The 15,715-nt window shown below is 39.0% G+C and overlaps 1 protein-coding gene across 1 annotated transcript in view; it reads left to right on the top strand.

The window, feature by feature from the left end:
- Positions 1 to 15,715, top strand: part of SPPL2A (signal peptide peptidase like 2A) — a 55,539-nt gene that overhangs the window by 25,397 nt on the left and 14,427 nt on the right. The window contains exons 7-13 of the mRNA XM_053594069.1: positions 876 to 972; positions 2,083 to 2,184; positions 3,245 to 3,326; positions 4,427 to 4,501; positions 9,763 to 9,819; positions 10,493 to 10,595; positions 11,909 to 11,986. Of these exons, the coding sequence (XP_053450044.1) occupies positions 876 to 972; positions 2,083 to 2,184; positions 3,245 to 3,326; positions 4,427 to 4,501; positions 9,763 to 9,819; positions 10,493 to 10,595; positions 11,909 to 11,986 (594 nt within the window). The remainder of the gene's footprint in view (positions 1 to 875; positions 973 to 2,082; positions 2,185 to 3,244; positions 3,327 to 4,426; positions 4,502 to 9,762; positions 9,820 to 10,492; positions 10,596 to 11,908; positions 11,987 to 15,715) is intronic.

Genomic DNA, 15,715 nt, shown 5'->3' with positions numbered 1-15,715 from the left:
ATTTTTTTGTTGCAGTTGTCGTTGTGGTTTAGCTGACCCGGGCCAGGATGAAACCTGCTACCCTCGGTGTATGTGGCTGGTGCCATAACCACTGTGCTATGGGAACCGAGCCTGGTTAATTTTTTTTTGAGACAGAGTCTTACTCTATTACCCAGGCTGGAGTGCAGTGGTGTCATTTTGGCTCACTGCAGCCTCAAACTCCTGGGCACAAGCTGTCCTCCTGCCTCAGCCTCCCCAGTAACTGGGACTGTAGGTGCACACTATCACACTCAGCTAATTTTCTATTTTTTGTAAAGATAGAGTGAACTCAAGTGATCCTCCCACCTTGGGCTCCCAAAGTGCTAGGATTACAAGTGTGAGCCACTATGCCCAGCCAAATTTGGTTTTATCTGGTCAAGTTGTTATAGATTAATTATCCATAGGAAAATATTGTTAGTGTGGTCAATGTCTAAGTTAATTGTTAGTTCTCATCCCCAAGGTACATTTTTAAAAGTATTTGTTAGTGTTTTTTATTCTTCCCTTCCTTACATTTAAATTAAATATTCATAAATGTCTGTAACTCACTTCATAGAAATTTTTAACAAACATGTCGGCTTGGAATCATTGAATGATAGAAAATATAGAGCCAGCTTCAGCCCCTTAGACAATCCTACCAATGTATAATGAAACTAAAACAACACAAAAGCAGCCCCTCTTTAACACTCAAGATCTAAATATTTGCAGTTTAGTAACTGATTCAGGTAATACTATAATCACTGCATTCAAGCTATCATAATCCAAAAAAGAAAGCTAAAGAATTAATTTTGCTTGTCTAAATATTTCCTTATCACATTTCCTTCTGTTCTCATTTAATTTAGTGTCTTGTTTTTTTCTAGTTTATGTTATGATAGGAATTTTCTGCATAGCATCAGCAATGAGTCTGTACAACTGTCTTGCTGCATTAATTCATAAGATACCATGGGGACAATGCACGTATGTATCTCTTATGAGGGCTTATATAATGTTGATATAATTTAAACAAAAATACAAGGAAAAGTAGAAGTAATATCATGTATATTTTTTATTGTTTGGGATTCACTAAGGGTACAAAGAATTAAGTTTCACTGATTGCATTTGTTAGATAAAGTCACTCTAGCAATGTTATTTTAAATCTGTGCGGTTTGATATACATTGGCCTTATGGTTGTTTAAATTTAAATTAACTAAAGTTAAAATTAAAAACTCAGTTTCTCTAGCCGGGCGTTGTGGCGGGCGCCTGTAGTCCCAGCTACTCGGGAGGCTGAGGCAAGAGAATCACTTAAGCCCAGGAGTTGGAGGTTGCTGTGAGCTGTGTTAGGCCACGGCACTCTACCGAGGGCCATAAAGCAAGACTCTGTCTCTACAAAAAAAAACTCAGTTTCTCATTCCCATTAGTCTCCTTTCAAGTGCTCAACAGCCACATGTGACTATACTACTATATTAGAAGCACAAATGTGGTACGTTTGGGGCCAGTCGCAGTGGGTTACACCTGTAATGCTAGCAACTGGGGAGGCCGAGGTGGGTGGATTGCCTGAGCTCACAGGTTCAAGACCAGCCTGAGCCAGTGTGACACCTTGTCTCTAAAAATAGCCGGGCATTGTGCCAGGTGCTTATAGTTCCAGCTACTTGGGAGGCTGAGGCAAGAGAAACGCTTGAGCCCAAGAGTTTGAGGTTGCTGTGAGCTGTGATGCGAGGGCACTCTACCAGGGGCAACTCTGTCTCAAAAAAAAAAAAAAAAAGTGAGGCGGCACCTGTGGCTCAGTGGGTAAGGCCACTACCCACCCTACCGAGGGTGGCAGGTTCGAATCCAGCCTTGGCCAAACTGCAACAACAACAACAACAAAAAAATAGCCGGGTGTTGTGGCGGGTGCCTGTAGTCCCAGCTACTCAGGAGGCTGAGGCAAGAATATCGCCTAAGCTCAGGAGTTGGAGGTTGCTGTGAGCTGCAACACTACAGCACTCTACTGAGGGTGATAAAGTGAGACTCTGTCTCTTAAAAAAAAAAAAAAGTGATCATTGTTTTTCATTCATAATGTACACCAAAGTATTTCAATCTCTTTTTTAGGATTACATGTCATGGAAAAAGCATTGAAGTGAGACTTATTTTTCTCTCTGGACTGTGCATAGCAATAGCTGTTGTTTGGGCCGTATTTCGAAATGAAGATAGGTATGACTATTCAATGTATTTGCTTTTAGATTTAAGGGTAGATTTTTTTATATCTTCTCATGATACTTATTCATTATGATCATTCTGGTATTTTTTTGCTTTTATCCTAGAACACCAGGCGTGAAACAAGCTACTTTTTAAATAAGCAGATCTTATGTTAATGGATTTATGCTCATATAGAGAAGGAAATATGAATTGTGATTTAGACATCTAGACTAAAATAGACTTTTAAAAGATAACCTAATTGTATATGTGTGGATAGCCACACAATGGAGTGCAATACAGCTCTAAAAAATGAAGACAATCTCTGTGAATTAATATGCAGTGATTTCCAGAATATATTTTTAAGTGAAAAAAGTAAAGTGCAAAAATATATGTAGAGTGCTACCTTTCACTTAAATGAAAAGAGGGAGATGGGCGGCGCCTGTGGCTCAGTCGGTAAGGCGCCGGCCCCATATACCGAGGGTGGCGGGTTCAAGCCCGGCCCCGGCCAAACTGCAACCAAAAAAATAGCCGGGCGTTGTGGTGGGCGCCTGTAGTCCCAGCCACTCGGGAGGCTGAGGCAAGAGAATCGCTTAAGCCCGGGAGTTGGAGGTTGCTGTGAGCTGTGTGAGGCCACGGCACTCTACCAAGGGCCATAAAGTGAGACTCTGTCTCTACAAAAAAAAAAAAAAAAAAAAAAAAAAAAAAAAAAGAAAGAGGGAGATATAAGAAAATATACAGGTATTTGTTCATTTGCCAGGATAACCAGAAAAATATATATATACTTAGGTTTATTTAATGCTTTATTAATAAAAGTATTGAAAACCAAAAGGATTTAATGGCGTAAAATTTGAGAAACAAAGTTCATGCAACTTCAGGCAGCTTCAGGTATGATAATCAATTGATAGTTATGCATGTTAATTTCTTATACAGTAAGTTGCATAGTTCTAGTTCCTTTTATGTTAAAGCTGTATAGTCAAATAATGGTAATTGAATGGTATTACTTAGTGCTCTATTTATTTTGAAAAGTTTCATCTAAAATAACTAGATAATTCAATAAGTAATGTCTTGATTTTAGGTGGGCTTGGATTTTACAGGATATCTTGGGGATTGCTTTCTGTCTGAATTTAATTAAAACACTGAGGCTACCAAACTTCAAGGTAAAGTATACTATCCTTCTTAAAAAATAACTTTATTAAGGTTAATAACTTTATTAATTTACCTATAATTAAAAGCACTATTTTTAGTGTACTGTTTGTTAAAATTTTGCAAATGTATAACTTTGTAACCATCATCCCAATGAAATAATAGAACATTTCTCATCTCTTCAAAAGTTATCTTGGCCTTTGCCATCAGTCATAACCCCTCAAGCCAAAACAACCATTGGTTTGCTAGCTAAAATATTTTTAATCCTTAATATTATATAACAAAGCATAAAATCTTTATAAGACTAAATAATGAGAGATGAACATTTCTTTGATTCAGTCATATTTTAAAAAATGAGGTGAAAAGTTAGTTTGGTTGTTTTTTAGAGACAGGATCTCTTTCTGTTGCCCAGGCTGGAGTACAATGACCTGATCATAGTTTACTACAACCTCAAATTCCTGGGCTCAAACCATCCTCCTGCCTCAGCCTCATGAGTAGTTGAGAGTGCTGGGAGTACAAACACGTGATACCATGCCTGGCTAATTTTTCTATTTTTTGTAGAAATGTGATCTCTGTATATTGTCCAAACTGGCCTCAAATTCCTGGCCTCCTGCCTCAGACTCCCAAAGCACCTTGATTATAGGCATGAGCCACATGCCCAGCAAAGATAAGGGTTTTAAAGTGTTCTGTAAAATAAAACAATACATATCAATAACTATAAAATACCTTTATAAAAATAGCATTCAAGGGTGGCGCCTGTGGCTCAGTGAGTAGGGCGCCAGCCCCATATGCCGAGGGTGGCGGGTTCAAACCCAGCCCCGGCTAAACTGCAACAAAAAAATAGCCGGGTGTTGTGGCGGGCGCCTGTAGTCCCAGCTACTTGGGAGGCTGAGGCAAGAGAATCGCTTAAGCCCAGGAGCTGGAGGTTGCTGAGAGCTGTGTGAGGCCACGGCACTCTACCGAGGGCCATAAAGTGAGACTCTGTCTCTACAAAAAAAAAAAAAAAATAGCATTCAAATGTATTCATATTTTTTTATATTCATAAAATAATTTAATCTCTTAATTTATATATGGGATGATAATTGACCTTTACATTTGTTTCTTTCTTCAACAGTCATGTGTGATACTTCTAGGCCTTCTCCTCCTCTATGATGTATTTTTTGTTTTCATAACACCATTCATCACAAAGGTATGACCATATTTTTGAAATCTGTGAAGAAACATGCTAAAAGATGAAAACCTTAAACCTGTTACTAGATTATTAATATTAATTTCAAGGGTATTGAAATTGGCTTTTGAATAGAGCGTATTTCTAAGCCTTTAATTTAATTAGATAAAAAAATCTCCTGACTAATATAAATATGAAAATGTAATTTTTATTCCCTTTTTTAAAATGATTTTTCTTATTATTATGAGATAGTAAATGTTTGCTGTAGACAGAAAAAAGAAGTATCATTTCTACTTTCATTTCTGAAACCCCAGTTTGAGACTAAGAAAGAAGAGGACACTGGATGTCTGAAGGCCTGGAGTATAGCTCCTTCACTTTACAACCCTGGGCTATTTACTGAACCCTTCCTGCTTCAGTTACTTAATCCATTGTGTGAGAAAGTATTACTAGCTTTTCATCCTCCCAACCCCAACAGTAAAATTCTTTTGGTTGCAATTGACAGAACCCAACCTAAGCCTTCTATACCAAAAAAGGTCCCTTGTATCAGGCAGCATGTAGAGTCTTGGCTGGGGTTAACCTCAGGAGAAACTAGACCCACATGCTTCCCTTTTTCCTTCTGTCCATTTGTTTATTCTCTCAGACTGGCTTTTTCCCTGAGGTTAGAGTCATAGCATCTGGCAGCTATTGGTCATATATATCCTGCTCTGCTCCACAATAAAATGAGGAGGGGTATTGGGTGAGCATGGTAGTTCCATTATTTGCCCAATTTTTCTGCTTGACCCTTTTCCTGTCTCATGAATGTATTAACTATTGCTTAATTCTCCCTCTTTCCTCTACTTTGATTCTTGATTTGTTATTTTATATCATCCCTTTATCCTTTGTCACACTCACATTTAGTATTTGGTATTCACTACTTTTCTTCCCATTCATTCTTTTATAGTTTCTTTGTACTCTACCACCTAGGAAATCATTGTAAAAATCTGCACTTCTTATATTTGCTATAATGCACTACTGTGGGGAGCTAAAACATATGCCCTATTGTGGGGAGCTAAAATTGCAAATAGGTAGCAGATACAGTGAGCTGCCTCAGTTAACAGCTACCCTGGGTTTTACTAGCACCTTTCCATGCATTAATGATGAGCCATTTGACTCATTGACTTCATCGAACAATAGTATTCTAATAAGAAATAGATTTAGTGGGTGGCGCCTGTGGCTGGCCCCATATGCCAAAGGTGGAGGGTTCAAACCCAGCCCCGGCCAAAAACTGCAAATAAAAGAAATAGATTTAGTATTAAAGGTTATAACTAAAATCATTAATTTATTGAAGAATTTTGTATTTCTTCCCAAGGCTGTTCTAGCTTGTATCCATTTACTCAGTTCAAAAATATGTTTTTGTAAGGTACCCCATCAGTGAATATTGAGTATTCTCTCTACAAAGCCTTATCCATAAATCAGCAAATAATGTATATGACACAATAGATGCACTATAAACTGTAACTCAACTCTTTTTAAAAATAATTTTTCAGGGCAGTGCCTGTGGGTCAGTGAGTAGGGCACTTGCCCAATATATGGAGGGTGGTGGGTTCGAACCCAGCTCCGGCCAAACTGCAACAAAAAATAGCTGGGCGTTGTGGCGGGCACCTGTAATCCTAGCTACTTGGAAGGCTGAGGCAAGAGAATCGCCTAAACCTAGGAGTTGGAGGTTGCTGTGAGCTGTGATGCCACAGCACTCTACCGAGGGTGACAAAGTAAGACTCTGTCTCAAAAAAATAAAATAAAATAAAAATAATTTTTCTATTCTAAAACTTTTATCACTATGAATATCAAACATACTTGCCAGAAAATGATCTCTGTTCCCTGCATGTGAAACGTTTTAGAATTTCAAAGGTAAAGGATAATAACACACAATAAAAGTGTCTTTTAGTTTCCTTTCTTTCTTGTATGCTTAGGAATTTTTTTTTTTTTTTATTAAATCATAGCTGCGTACATTAATGCAATTGTGGGGTACAATGTGCTGGTTTTATATACGATTTGAAATATTTTCATCAAAAAGGTTAACATAGCCTTCACAGCTTTTTTTTTTAGTTATTGTGTTAAGACATTTGTATTCTACATTTAGTAAATTTCGCATGTACCCTTATAAGATGCACCGTAGGTGTAGTCCCACCAATCACCCTCCCTCCACCTTTCCTCCCCCCTCCCCTCTCCCCATATTCTTGGGCTATAATTGGGTTACAGCTTTCATATGAAAGTATAACTTGGTTTCATAGTAGGACTGAGTACATTGGATACTTTCTCTTCCATTCTTGAGAGGAATTTTTTCATCTTCTTTTTTCTTAGTTCCTGCTAACTAGGAATGTGGTTTATAGCAATACAGTGGAAAAAGCTGAGGTTCTCTTTGGAATTCATGGTTGTAGAGTTACTTTTTTTTTATCTTTTTGAGACAGAGCCTCACTATGTCACCCTTGGTAGAGTGCTGTGGCATCACAGCTCACAGCAACCTCAAACTCTTGAGCTTAAGCAATTCTCTTGCCTCAGCATCCCAAGTAGCTAGGACTATAGGAGCCCACCACAAAGCCTGGCTAATTTTTGGTTGTAGTTGTCATTGTTGTTTGGCAGGCCCAGGCTGGATTCGAACCTGCCAGCTCCGATATATGTGGCTGGCGCCCTAGCCACTGAGCTACAGGCACCAGGCCTGGTAGAGTTACTTTAATACCTTCTTCTCAGTCTGATTTGTTTTTATTGAGTATATAGACTTAGTAGGTGACTTAAAAATCAGATATTTAATTGCTGATTTTCATGGTTTTCACTATGAATGAAGGATTAAACATTGGAATCCTAAACATGTTCTCAACCCAGGTATTAGAAGCCTTCTAGAGAGTTGGCAGGGCTTGTAATGTATTACTCCTATAGCAATAAGAGCCTGTCTTACCCATTTCTTCCATTTACCATTATATGCAGTAGTGTATCTTGCAAATAGTAGTTATTCAGGTATCTTTGAATGTATGAGAGGTTGTCAGTAATGACCTCTAGTTGAGTGTTTTAAAACAATTGAAAAACAACCAAAATAAACTCTGTCTGGAAATTTGATCACAACCTGGGAATTTACTTTAAGGAACAGTGTTTTTTATTAGTTTATTTTCCTAAACTCCAGTGACTTAACCCCTGTGAAACTCAAAGCTTAACATGAGAAGAGTTCTGTAGCTAGAGATTTTATCCTTCTTTCTACTCAGCTTGGGTATCAGTGAGGTCCTTTCAAAAATACTCAAGTGATTTTTCTCCTATGAGCTCCACCCACATGGAAAATATTTTAGTTAGTCTATCAAATGTTCCTAACATTCAACATTTGTTATCTTCTTCCTACCTGTTTTGCTTATATGTTTATCACAGGGTGAAACATAAAATGGATATTTCATGCAGTCTTAACTTGCTAACACTAAACATTTTTCTTCTCCACAACAGACTTGAATCAGGAAAAAACCTTTTTTGTAAACTCACATAGCCCACATAAAAAGACAAGGAAGGGAAATTTAGCTAAGGTTAATGTTTTGATTGGAACATTAAAAGCTGGCAGGGCTGAAATCAGAGAGGAATCAGGTTAGAGAAGCTTCTCGGGTTCTATAGGGTTGGTTTTTCTCCAGTTTGGTTTCATTGTTTTGTTACTATCGTAAGTAACCAGAAGGTCAGATATATATTTATTGAAATTATGTTACTAGTATTTGTTGTGAAGCTAAGTATAAAGGATTTTAGTTTGTCTGTCTTCATTGAAATTGCTGAAAATGACCATAGTCATTTCAGAACCATAGTACAGATGTCTAATAATTAAGTTCAACAACTTTTCCTAGGAAAAGTGTCACGTACCTCATTGCTGAATATCACTGCAGTCACTTTTGAAGTATTTATTCCCTGTAAGAAGCTATGCACCTAGCTGGGCGTTGTGGCGGGCGCCTGTAGTCCCAGCTGCTCGGAGGCTGAGGCAAGAGAATAGCTTGAGCCCAGGAGTTGGAGGTTGCTGTGAGCTGTGTGAGGCCACGGCACTCTACCGAGGGCCATAAAGTGAGACTCTGTCTCTACAAAAAAAAAAAAAAAAAAAAAAAAGAAGAAGAAGCTATGCATCTATACCAGTGCCTAGTCCAGCCTTCAGAGCAATTTTGGAACTCTTCTGGAATGGCCATCAGAGCTGTTGTCATATTATCCTTGATGTCCTGAAAATCACCAAAATGTCTTCCTTTCATATTTCCATTATGTTTGGGTAAAGAAAAAAGTCATAGGGAGCCAGATCAGAAGAGTAGGGATGGTTTTCCAACACAGTTATTTGTTTACTGTCTAAACTCCCTCAGAGACATGCCGTTTGAGCTAGGGCCTTGTCTTGCTGTAAGACCTTCATCTTTCTCATGCCGAGATTTTCAGTTAAGGTTTTCCTGTTTCTCTATTAATGTTTACTTGGTCCGCCATGCTTTTCATGATCAGCTGATGATTTTGACACACAATTCAATGAATTTTTGCAATGTTTTCACTAGTTCTATTTGTTAATGGCTGTCCAGATCTCTCTTCGTCAGTGATGCTTTCTCTTCTCTTAGAAATATTTAATCCGTTTGTACACTGCCGTTTTCTTCATGGCATTATCCCCATAAGCATGGACTAACACATCCCCGATTTCACTTCCACTCTTGCCAAGTCTAACGAGAAATTTAATGATTGTTTGTTGCTCTAATTCAAGCTCCACCATTCTCACGACTGTGCACGAAAACACAACAACAATACTGAACACCACTCAGCAAGGCACTGGCACACATCAACATGAACACAGCTGCAAGACACTGATATCCCAAGGTTATGAAACCTTATCAAGTTATTTGCACAGTACTGCCAACATAAGCGCACAGTGGCAAGTTCACCAACTTAATTGTCAGACCTCGTATGTGACATAATTCAACTCATTAAAATTTATAATCCATTACAAATGTTAGATATGAATATGTCAGTATATATCAGAGTTCAGGGTTCACATGAATAATCTCTGTATGGTTCATTTGTCAGTTTCTGATAATTGTTGAGCTCTGATAAAGTACAACCGTGTGCTAGGTGAGTTTTTGTTTTAAATTACTTCAACTTTTGCATATACAGGGACTATTTTAGGAAAAAAGGCAGCTAAAGCCCATCTGCATTCAGTTTAGAGTAGGCCATGTGGCACGGGGATTACTTAAATCATTCTTGAATAGTAGCAAATTGTTCTCCTTAAATTATAGAACAACTTATTTTATTTTCTTCCTCAATTTTAGAATGGTGAGAGTATCATGGTTGAACTTGCAGCTGGACCTTTTGGAAATAACGAAAAGGTAGGGATGGCAATTGCATAGGAATAGGTGCCCAGTGTATATATGTGTATCCAGTGAATCATTTTGTCTTCTTGTGTAATTGGTCATGTAGTGCATGTTAAGGTATTGTAAAACTTATTTCTCACTAAATATAGCCCTTTTCTTAGTTATTCTAAATTATTAAATACCTATTGACTTGGGTTTCATCCTAGAATGGTGGAAACTTGGTGGAAGCCACTGCTCAGCCCTCAGCTCCCCATGAGAAAGTAAGGATTGTATTTCAGATATGTTCATTGGACTTTAAATCATATCCTCTGAGTCAAGACTCTTCTTTGGGCAAAAATTCAGATTGGAAAAAAAAAAAAATCTTTTTCAAGGCCTGAGTCCTATTGGCAAAGAGAGGGAAGAAAGAAAATTTAAATGTGGAGATAGTAGGCTAATACTGTTAATCCTACATGTGTGTTGCGTTTCATTTTTCCAAAACTGTGTATCTGTGTCTTTCAAGCTTTCTATACCTTCAGAGTATGTATATGTATAAACGCCTAGTTTGTGTTCTCTAATTTCAAGTCCCTTTAAAATGTCAGTTTTAAAGTGTTAAAACTATTATTCTAATATCAATCATTCTCTTTCTAAAAGATATGAGTAAAAATTGCTAAGAGATTTATTGGTAGCTTTTTTTATTTTTTTTTAACAGTTGCCAGTTGTCATCAGAGTGCCAAAGCTGATCTGTTTCTCAGTAATGAGTGTGTGCCTCATGCCTGTTTCAATATTGGGTTTTGGAGACATTATTGTACCAGGTAAACAGTTGTAACAATTTTAGTGAAAAACATACTGATGGTTTAAAATTGTCCTATGTCTGTTAAAAGTTTCCTAATCTATATTAATTATTTCTGGCTGTTGCCAGAGCTAGGCTTAGTGATAAAGATAGGAAAACACATATTGAGGAGTATAAGGTAAAGCTCAAATGGTTACAACCAGAGTACTGTAATATCTTCCATGGCTCAAAGAGTGTCTTAGATGAAGCAGCTAGCATCAGTTTAACCTTTTTTCCCCCAAGAAAAGTATGTTTTGTGACTCTTTGGAAGTTGACTATAATGTCAAACATACATACACTTTCTATTATGTCTATTTTAAAATAATAGTTTAAATTAAGGGTGGTAGGATTACACCAGTGGTGCATCTTACTTGGGTTTATGTGAAACTTGGTAAATGTGAAATGTAAGTGTCTTGGCACGGTAACTGAGAGAAGCCCAGGAAGGCTATGTTAACCAGTGTGATGAAAGTGTGTCAAACAGTCTTTGAAGCTAGTGAATGATGCCCCATGATCATATCAATGTACACAGCTATGATTTAATAAAAAAAAAAAAAAATTAAGGGTGGTGGCACCTGTGGCTCAAAGGCGTAGGGCGCCGGCCCCATATGCCAGAGGTGGAGGGTTTAAACCCAGCCCCGGCCAAAAACTGCAAAAAAAAAAAAATAATAATTAAATATAAGGCTCAGCACCTATAGCTCAAGCAGCTAAGACGCCAGCTACATACACCACAGCTGGGGGGTTTGAATCCAGCCCGGGCCTGCTAAATAACAATGACAGCAACAATCAAAAAATAGCCGGGCATTGTGACAGGGGCCTGTAGTCCCAGCTACTTGGGAGGCTGAGGCAAGACAACCGCGTAAACCCAGGAGTTGGAGGTTACTGTGAGCTGTGATACCATAGCACTCTACCCAGGGCAACAGTTTGAGGCTCTGTCTCAAAAAATAAATTAATTAAATTAAATATAATAGAGGTGGGTGGATTGCTTGAGTTCAGGAATTCGAGACCAGCCAGAGCAAGAGCAAGACCCCATCTCTATAAATAGCCAGGCATTGTGGTAGGTGCCCATAGTTCCCAGCTATTAGAGAGGCTGAGGCAAGAAGATCACTTGAGCCCAAGAGTTTGAGGTTGCTGTGAGCTATGACGCCACAGCACTCTACTCAGGACAACAAAGTGAGACTTTGTCTCAAAAAAAAAAGAAAGAAAGAAAGAAAAACTAAATACAATACAGCATATACTATCATTCAATTTGTGTTGTTGTTTTAAGAAAATAAAGTAGGCTTTTCATTTTTTCTTTAGGCCTGTTGGTTGCATACTGTAGAAGATTTGATGTTCTGACTGGCTCTTCTTCTGTATACTATGTTTCCTCCACGATTGGTAAACTTTGGGGTTTTTTCTTTTATGTTGAATTCTATTATCTGGAGGAAAAGGCAGAGGTCTAAAAATAATGAGTTCAGAATTCTTATTCTTTGTTGTTAATAAGTTATTCCATCAAAAAGGGATAATCATACTTTACTAATTTTTTTTTTTTTTTTTTAGAGACAGAGTCTTACTTTGTCGCCCCAGGTAGAGTGCCTGGCATCACAGTTCACAACAACCTCCAGCTCTTGGGCTCAGGTGATTCTCTGGCCTCAGTCTCCCAAGTAGCTGGGGCTACAGGCGCCTGCCACAACGCCCGGCTATTTTTGTATTGCAGTTTGGCCGGGGCTGAGTTCATACGTGCCACCCTCAGTATATGGGGCCGGCGCCCTACTCACTGAGCCACAGGTGCTGCCCGTACTTTATTATTTATATCACAAGATTCTGGAGGTTTAAAAAGAAAATTCAAGCCAGCCCCCTGGGTCATGCCTATAATCCTAGCCCTCTGAGAGGTCAAGGCCAGAGGATAGCTTGAGCTCAAGAGTTCAAGACCACCTGAGACCTGCCTGAGCAAGAGCAAGACCCTGTCTCTACTAAAAATAGAAAAATTAAGGCCGGGCATGCTGGCTCACACCTGTAATCTTAGCACTGTGGGAGACCAAGGCAGTGGATTGCCTGAGCTCGCGGGTTCGAGACCAGCTGAGCCAGAGCAAGTCTCCCCATCTCTAAAAATAGTCAGGCATTGTGGTGGGCACTGTGGTCCTAGCTACTTGGGAGGCTGAGGCAAGAGAATCGCTTAAGCCCAAGAATTTGAGGTTGCTGTGAGCTGTGACACCACGGCCTTCTACCAAGGGCAACAAAGTCAGAATCTGTCTCAAAAATAAAAAAATGAAAGAAAGAAAAACTAGCCAGGCATTGTGGTGAGTGCCTATAGTCCCAGCTGCTTGTGAGGCTGAAGCAGGAGAATTGCTTGAACCCAGGAGTTGAGATTGCAGTGAGCTAGGCTGATGCCACGGCACTCTAGCCCAGGATGGCAGAGTGAGACTCTGCCTCCAAAAAATAAATAAATAAAGGAAATTTGATATTAAAAAAGATAAGATTGTATATATAAATACTTATTAGAACACCTGGCACATAAGTAGTCTATAAATGGCATATTATGAGATTTTTTTTAAAATAGTGTATGGGTAATTATATATTTATTTAAATAAATTTATGGCATAATAGCCTCTCACCTGAAACAGCAAAGGTATTCATCACTTTTCTCTCTCTATTATTGAGAACAGAGTTAAAAAACAGTAAATGAGACAAAAAAAATACCCTGGTACATCTAAACATATCAAATAGATATTTCAAAGTCCATATACCAAAGCTCTTTATACTTAGATAAATGGCCTCTCCCAGAGCCATTTAGATACTATTCTAGCAAGATTTCAAGTCCATGGTGGAATTAAATTCAGTAAACTAAAAGTATATATTAATAGTAGACAAAGATGTTGTTAGAAACAGGTACCTTGGGGCGGCGCCTGTGGCTCAGTTGGTAGGGCGCCAGCCCCATATGCCGAAGGTGACGGGTTCAAACCTGGCCCCGGCCAAACTGCAACCAACAAATAGCCGGGCGTTGTGGCGGGCGCCTGTAGTCCCAGCTACTCGGGAGGCTGAGGCAAGAGAATCGCTTAAGCCCAGGAGTTGGAAGTTGCTGTGAGCTGTGTGAGGGAGGCCATGGCACTCTACCGAGGGCCATAAAGTGAGACTCTGTCTCTACAAAAAAAAAAAAAGAAACAGGTACCTTGACAGCAAGAAAATAGCTAAGTGAAGGAGAAGATGAAAAAAAATATAAAGAAACAGACATGATTGCAAGAGAGACTTTACCTAACAATTGCAATCAGTGTAACCTGGCTTATTGTACCCTCAATGAATCCCCAACAATAAAAAAAAAAAAAAAAAGACAAAAAAAAAATATATAAAGAAACAGAAAAGCAGTTTGAGGCCACTAAATGTATACTCTCAGGGAATTACTATGTTAGAGTATCAGTGTGCTAGAATAAAAGAAGAGGTAGATTACAGGAATATTCGTTAATTTTGCCATGTAAATGTAGGCAACTCACCTAAACTCCCTAGTCCTTATGCCTCATCTTTAAAATGAGGAGCTAGATTAAATTGTCTGAAAAGCTCCAATATTCTGAGCTCCTCTGTACATGATGAAAGAAAAGGTCATTAAGAAAAATTCAGGTAGGCTTGGCGCCTGTAGAGCTCAGTGGTTAGGGCTCTAGCCACATACACTGGGGCTGGGAGGTTTGAACCCAGCTTGGGCCTGCTAAACAACAATGACAACTGCAACAAAAAAATAGCCGGGCACCTAGTAGTCCCAGCTACTTGCCTGAGGCAAGAGAATCCCTTAAGCCCAAGAATTTGAGGTTGCTGTGAGCTGTGATGCTATAGTACTCTACCAAGGATGACACAGTGAGACACTGTCTCAAAAAAAAAAAATTTAAAAAAGTTCAAATAATGTTTGGTAGGAGCTTACTAAAGATTAGGAAGTTATGTAATTAATACTAGAAAAAAATTTTCAAAGCAACCTTTAATGTCTGTGGGTACATGTTTAGTTATCTAAAATGTGGAATCATAAAACAAACGTATCCTTAACAGTGACAGATACATGAGACTTTTTTTTTTTTTTTTCTTTTGAGACAGAGTCTCACTATGTCAACCTTGGTAAAGTGCTCTGGTGTCACAGCTCACAGCAACTTCAAACTTAAGCGATTCTCTTGCCTCAGCCTCCCAAGTAGCTGGGACTACAGGCACCTGCCATAATGCCCGGCTCCATAATGCCCGGCTTTTTTTGTTGTTGCAGTTGCCTTTCTTGTTTAGCAGGCCCAGCTGGGTTCAAACTCACCAGCCTCCGTATATGTGACTGGCACCCTAACCACTGAGCAACCCCATCTGAGACTTTCTTGAATTATCTATATCAATATTTGTTAAGTTAGTAATAATTGAAATACTGGCTCAGCACCCGTGGCTAAAGCGGCTAAGGCACCAGCCACATACACCTGAGCTGGCAGGTTCGAATCCAGCCTGGGTCTGCCAAAACAACAATGATGCCTCCAACCAAAAAATAGCCGGGTGTTGTAGAAGGCGCCTGTAGTCCCAGCTACTTTGGAGGCAGAGGCAGGAGAATCGCTGGAGCCCATGAGTTGGAGGTTGCTGTGAGCTTTGATGCCACGGCACTCTACCCAGGGTGACAGCTTGAGGCTCTGTCTCAAAAAATAATAATAATAATAATAATAATTGAAATACAAACCAGTTTCCTTTTTCTTTTTTTTTGAAACGGAGTCTCACTTTGCCACCCTCAGTAGAGTGCTGTTATGTCATAGCTCACAGCAACCTCAAACTCTTGTGCTCAAATGATCCTCTTGCCTCAGCCTCCAGAGAAGCTGGGACTATAGGTGGCTGCCACAACGCCTGGCAGTTTTTTCTGTTTTTAGTAGAGAGAGGTCTTGCTCTTGCTTAGGCTGGTCTTGAACTGCTGGACTCAAGCAGTCCACCCACCTTGGCTTCCTAGAGTGCTAGGATTACAGGTTTGAGCCACTGCAACTGGCCCAAGTTTCCAAAATTTTAAAAAATCTCTGTAGAATATCTCTCCAAATAACTGTCTAAGAAATAATGAATTATAATAAGAAATCATAGTACAAAAATGTTCTCAGAAATATTTAAAAATCAGCCAGATTTGGTGGCTCATGACTGTAA

Source organism: Nycticebus coucang, chromosome 6 (genome assembly GCF_027406575.1).
Source record: "Nycticebus coucang isolate mNycCou1 chromosome 6, mNycCou1.pri, whole genome shotgun sequence".
Lineage (NCBI taxonomy): Eukaryota > Metazoa > Chordata > Mammalia > Primates > Lorisidae > Nycticebus > Nycticebus coucang.
This window is presented reverse-complemented; position numbering and strand designations above follow the sequence as displayed.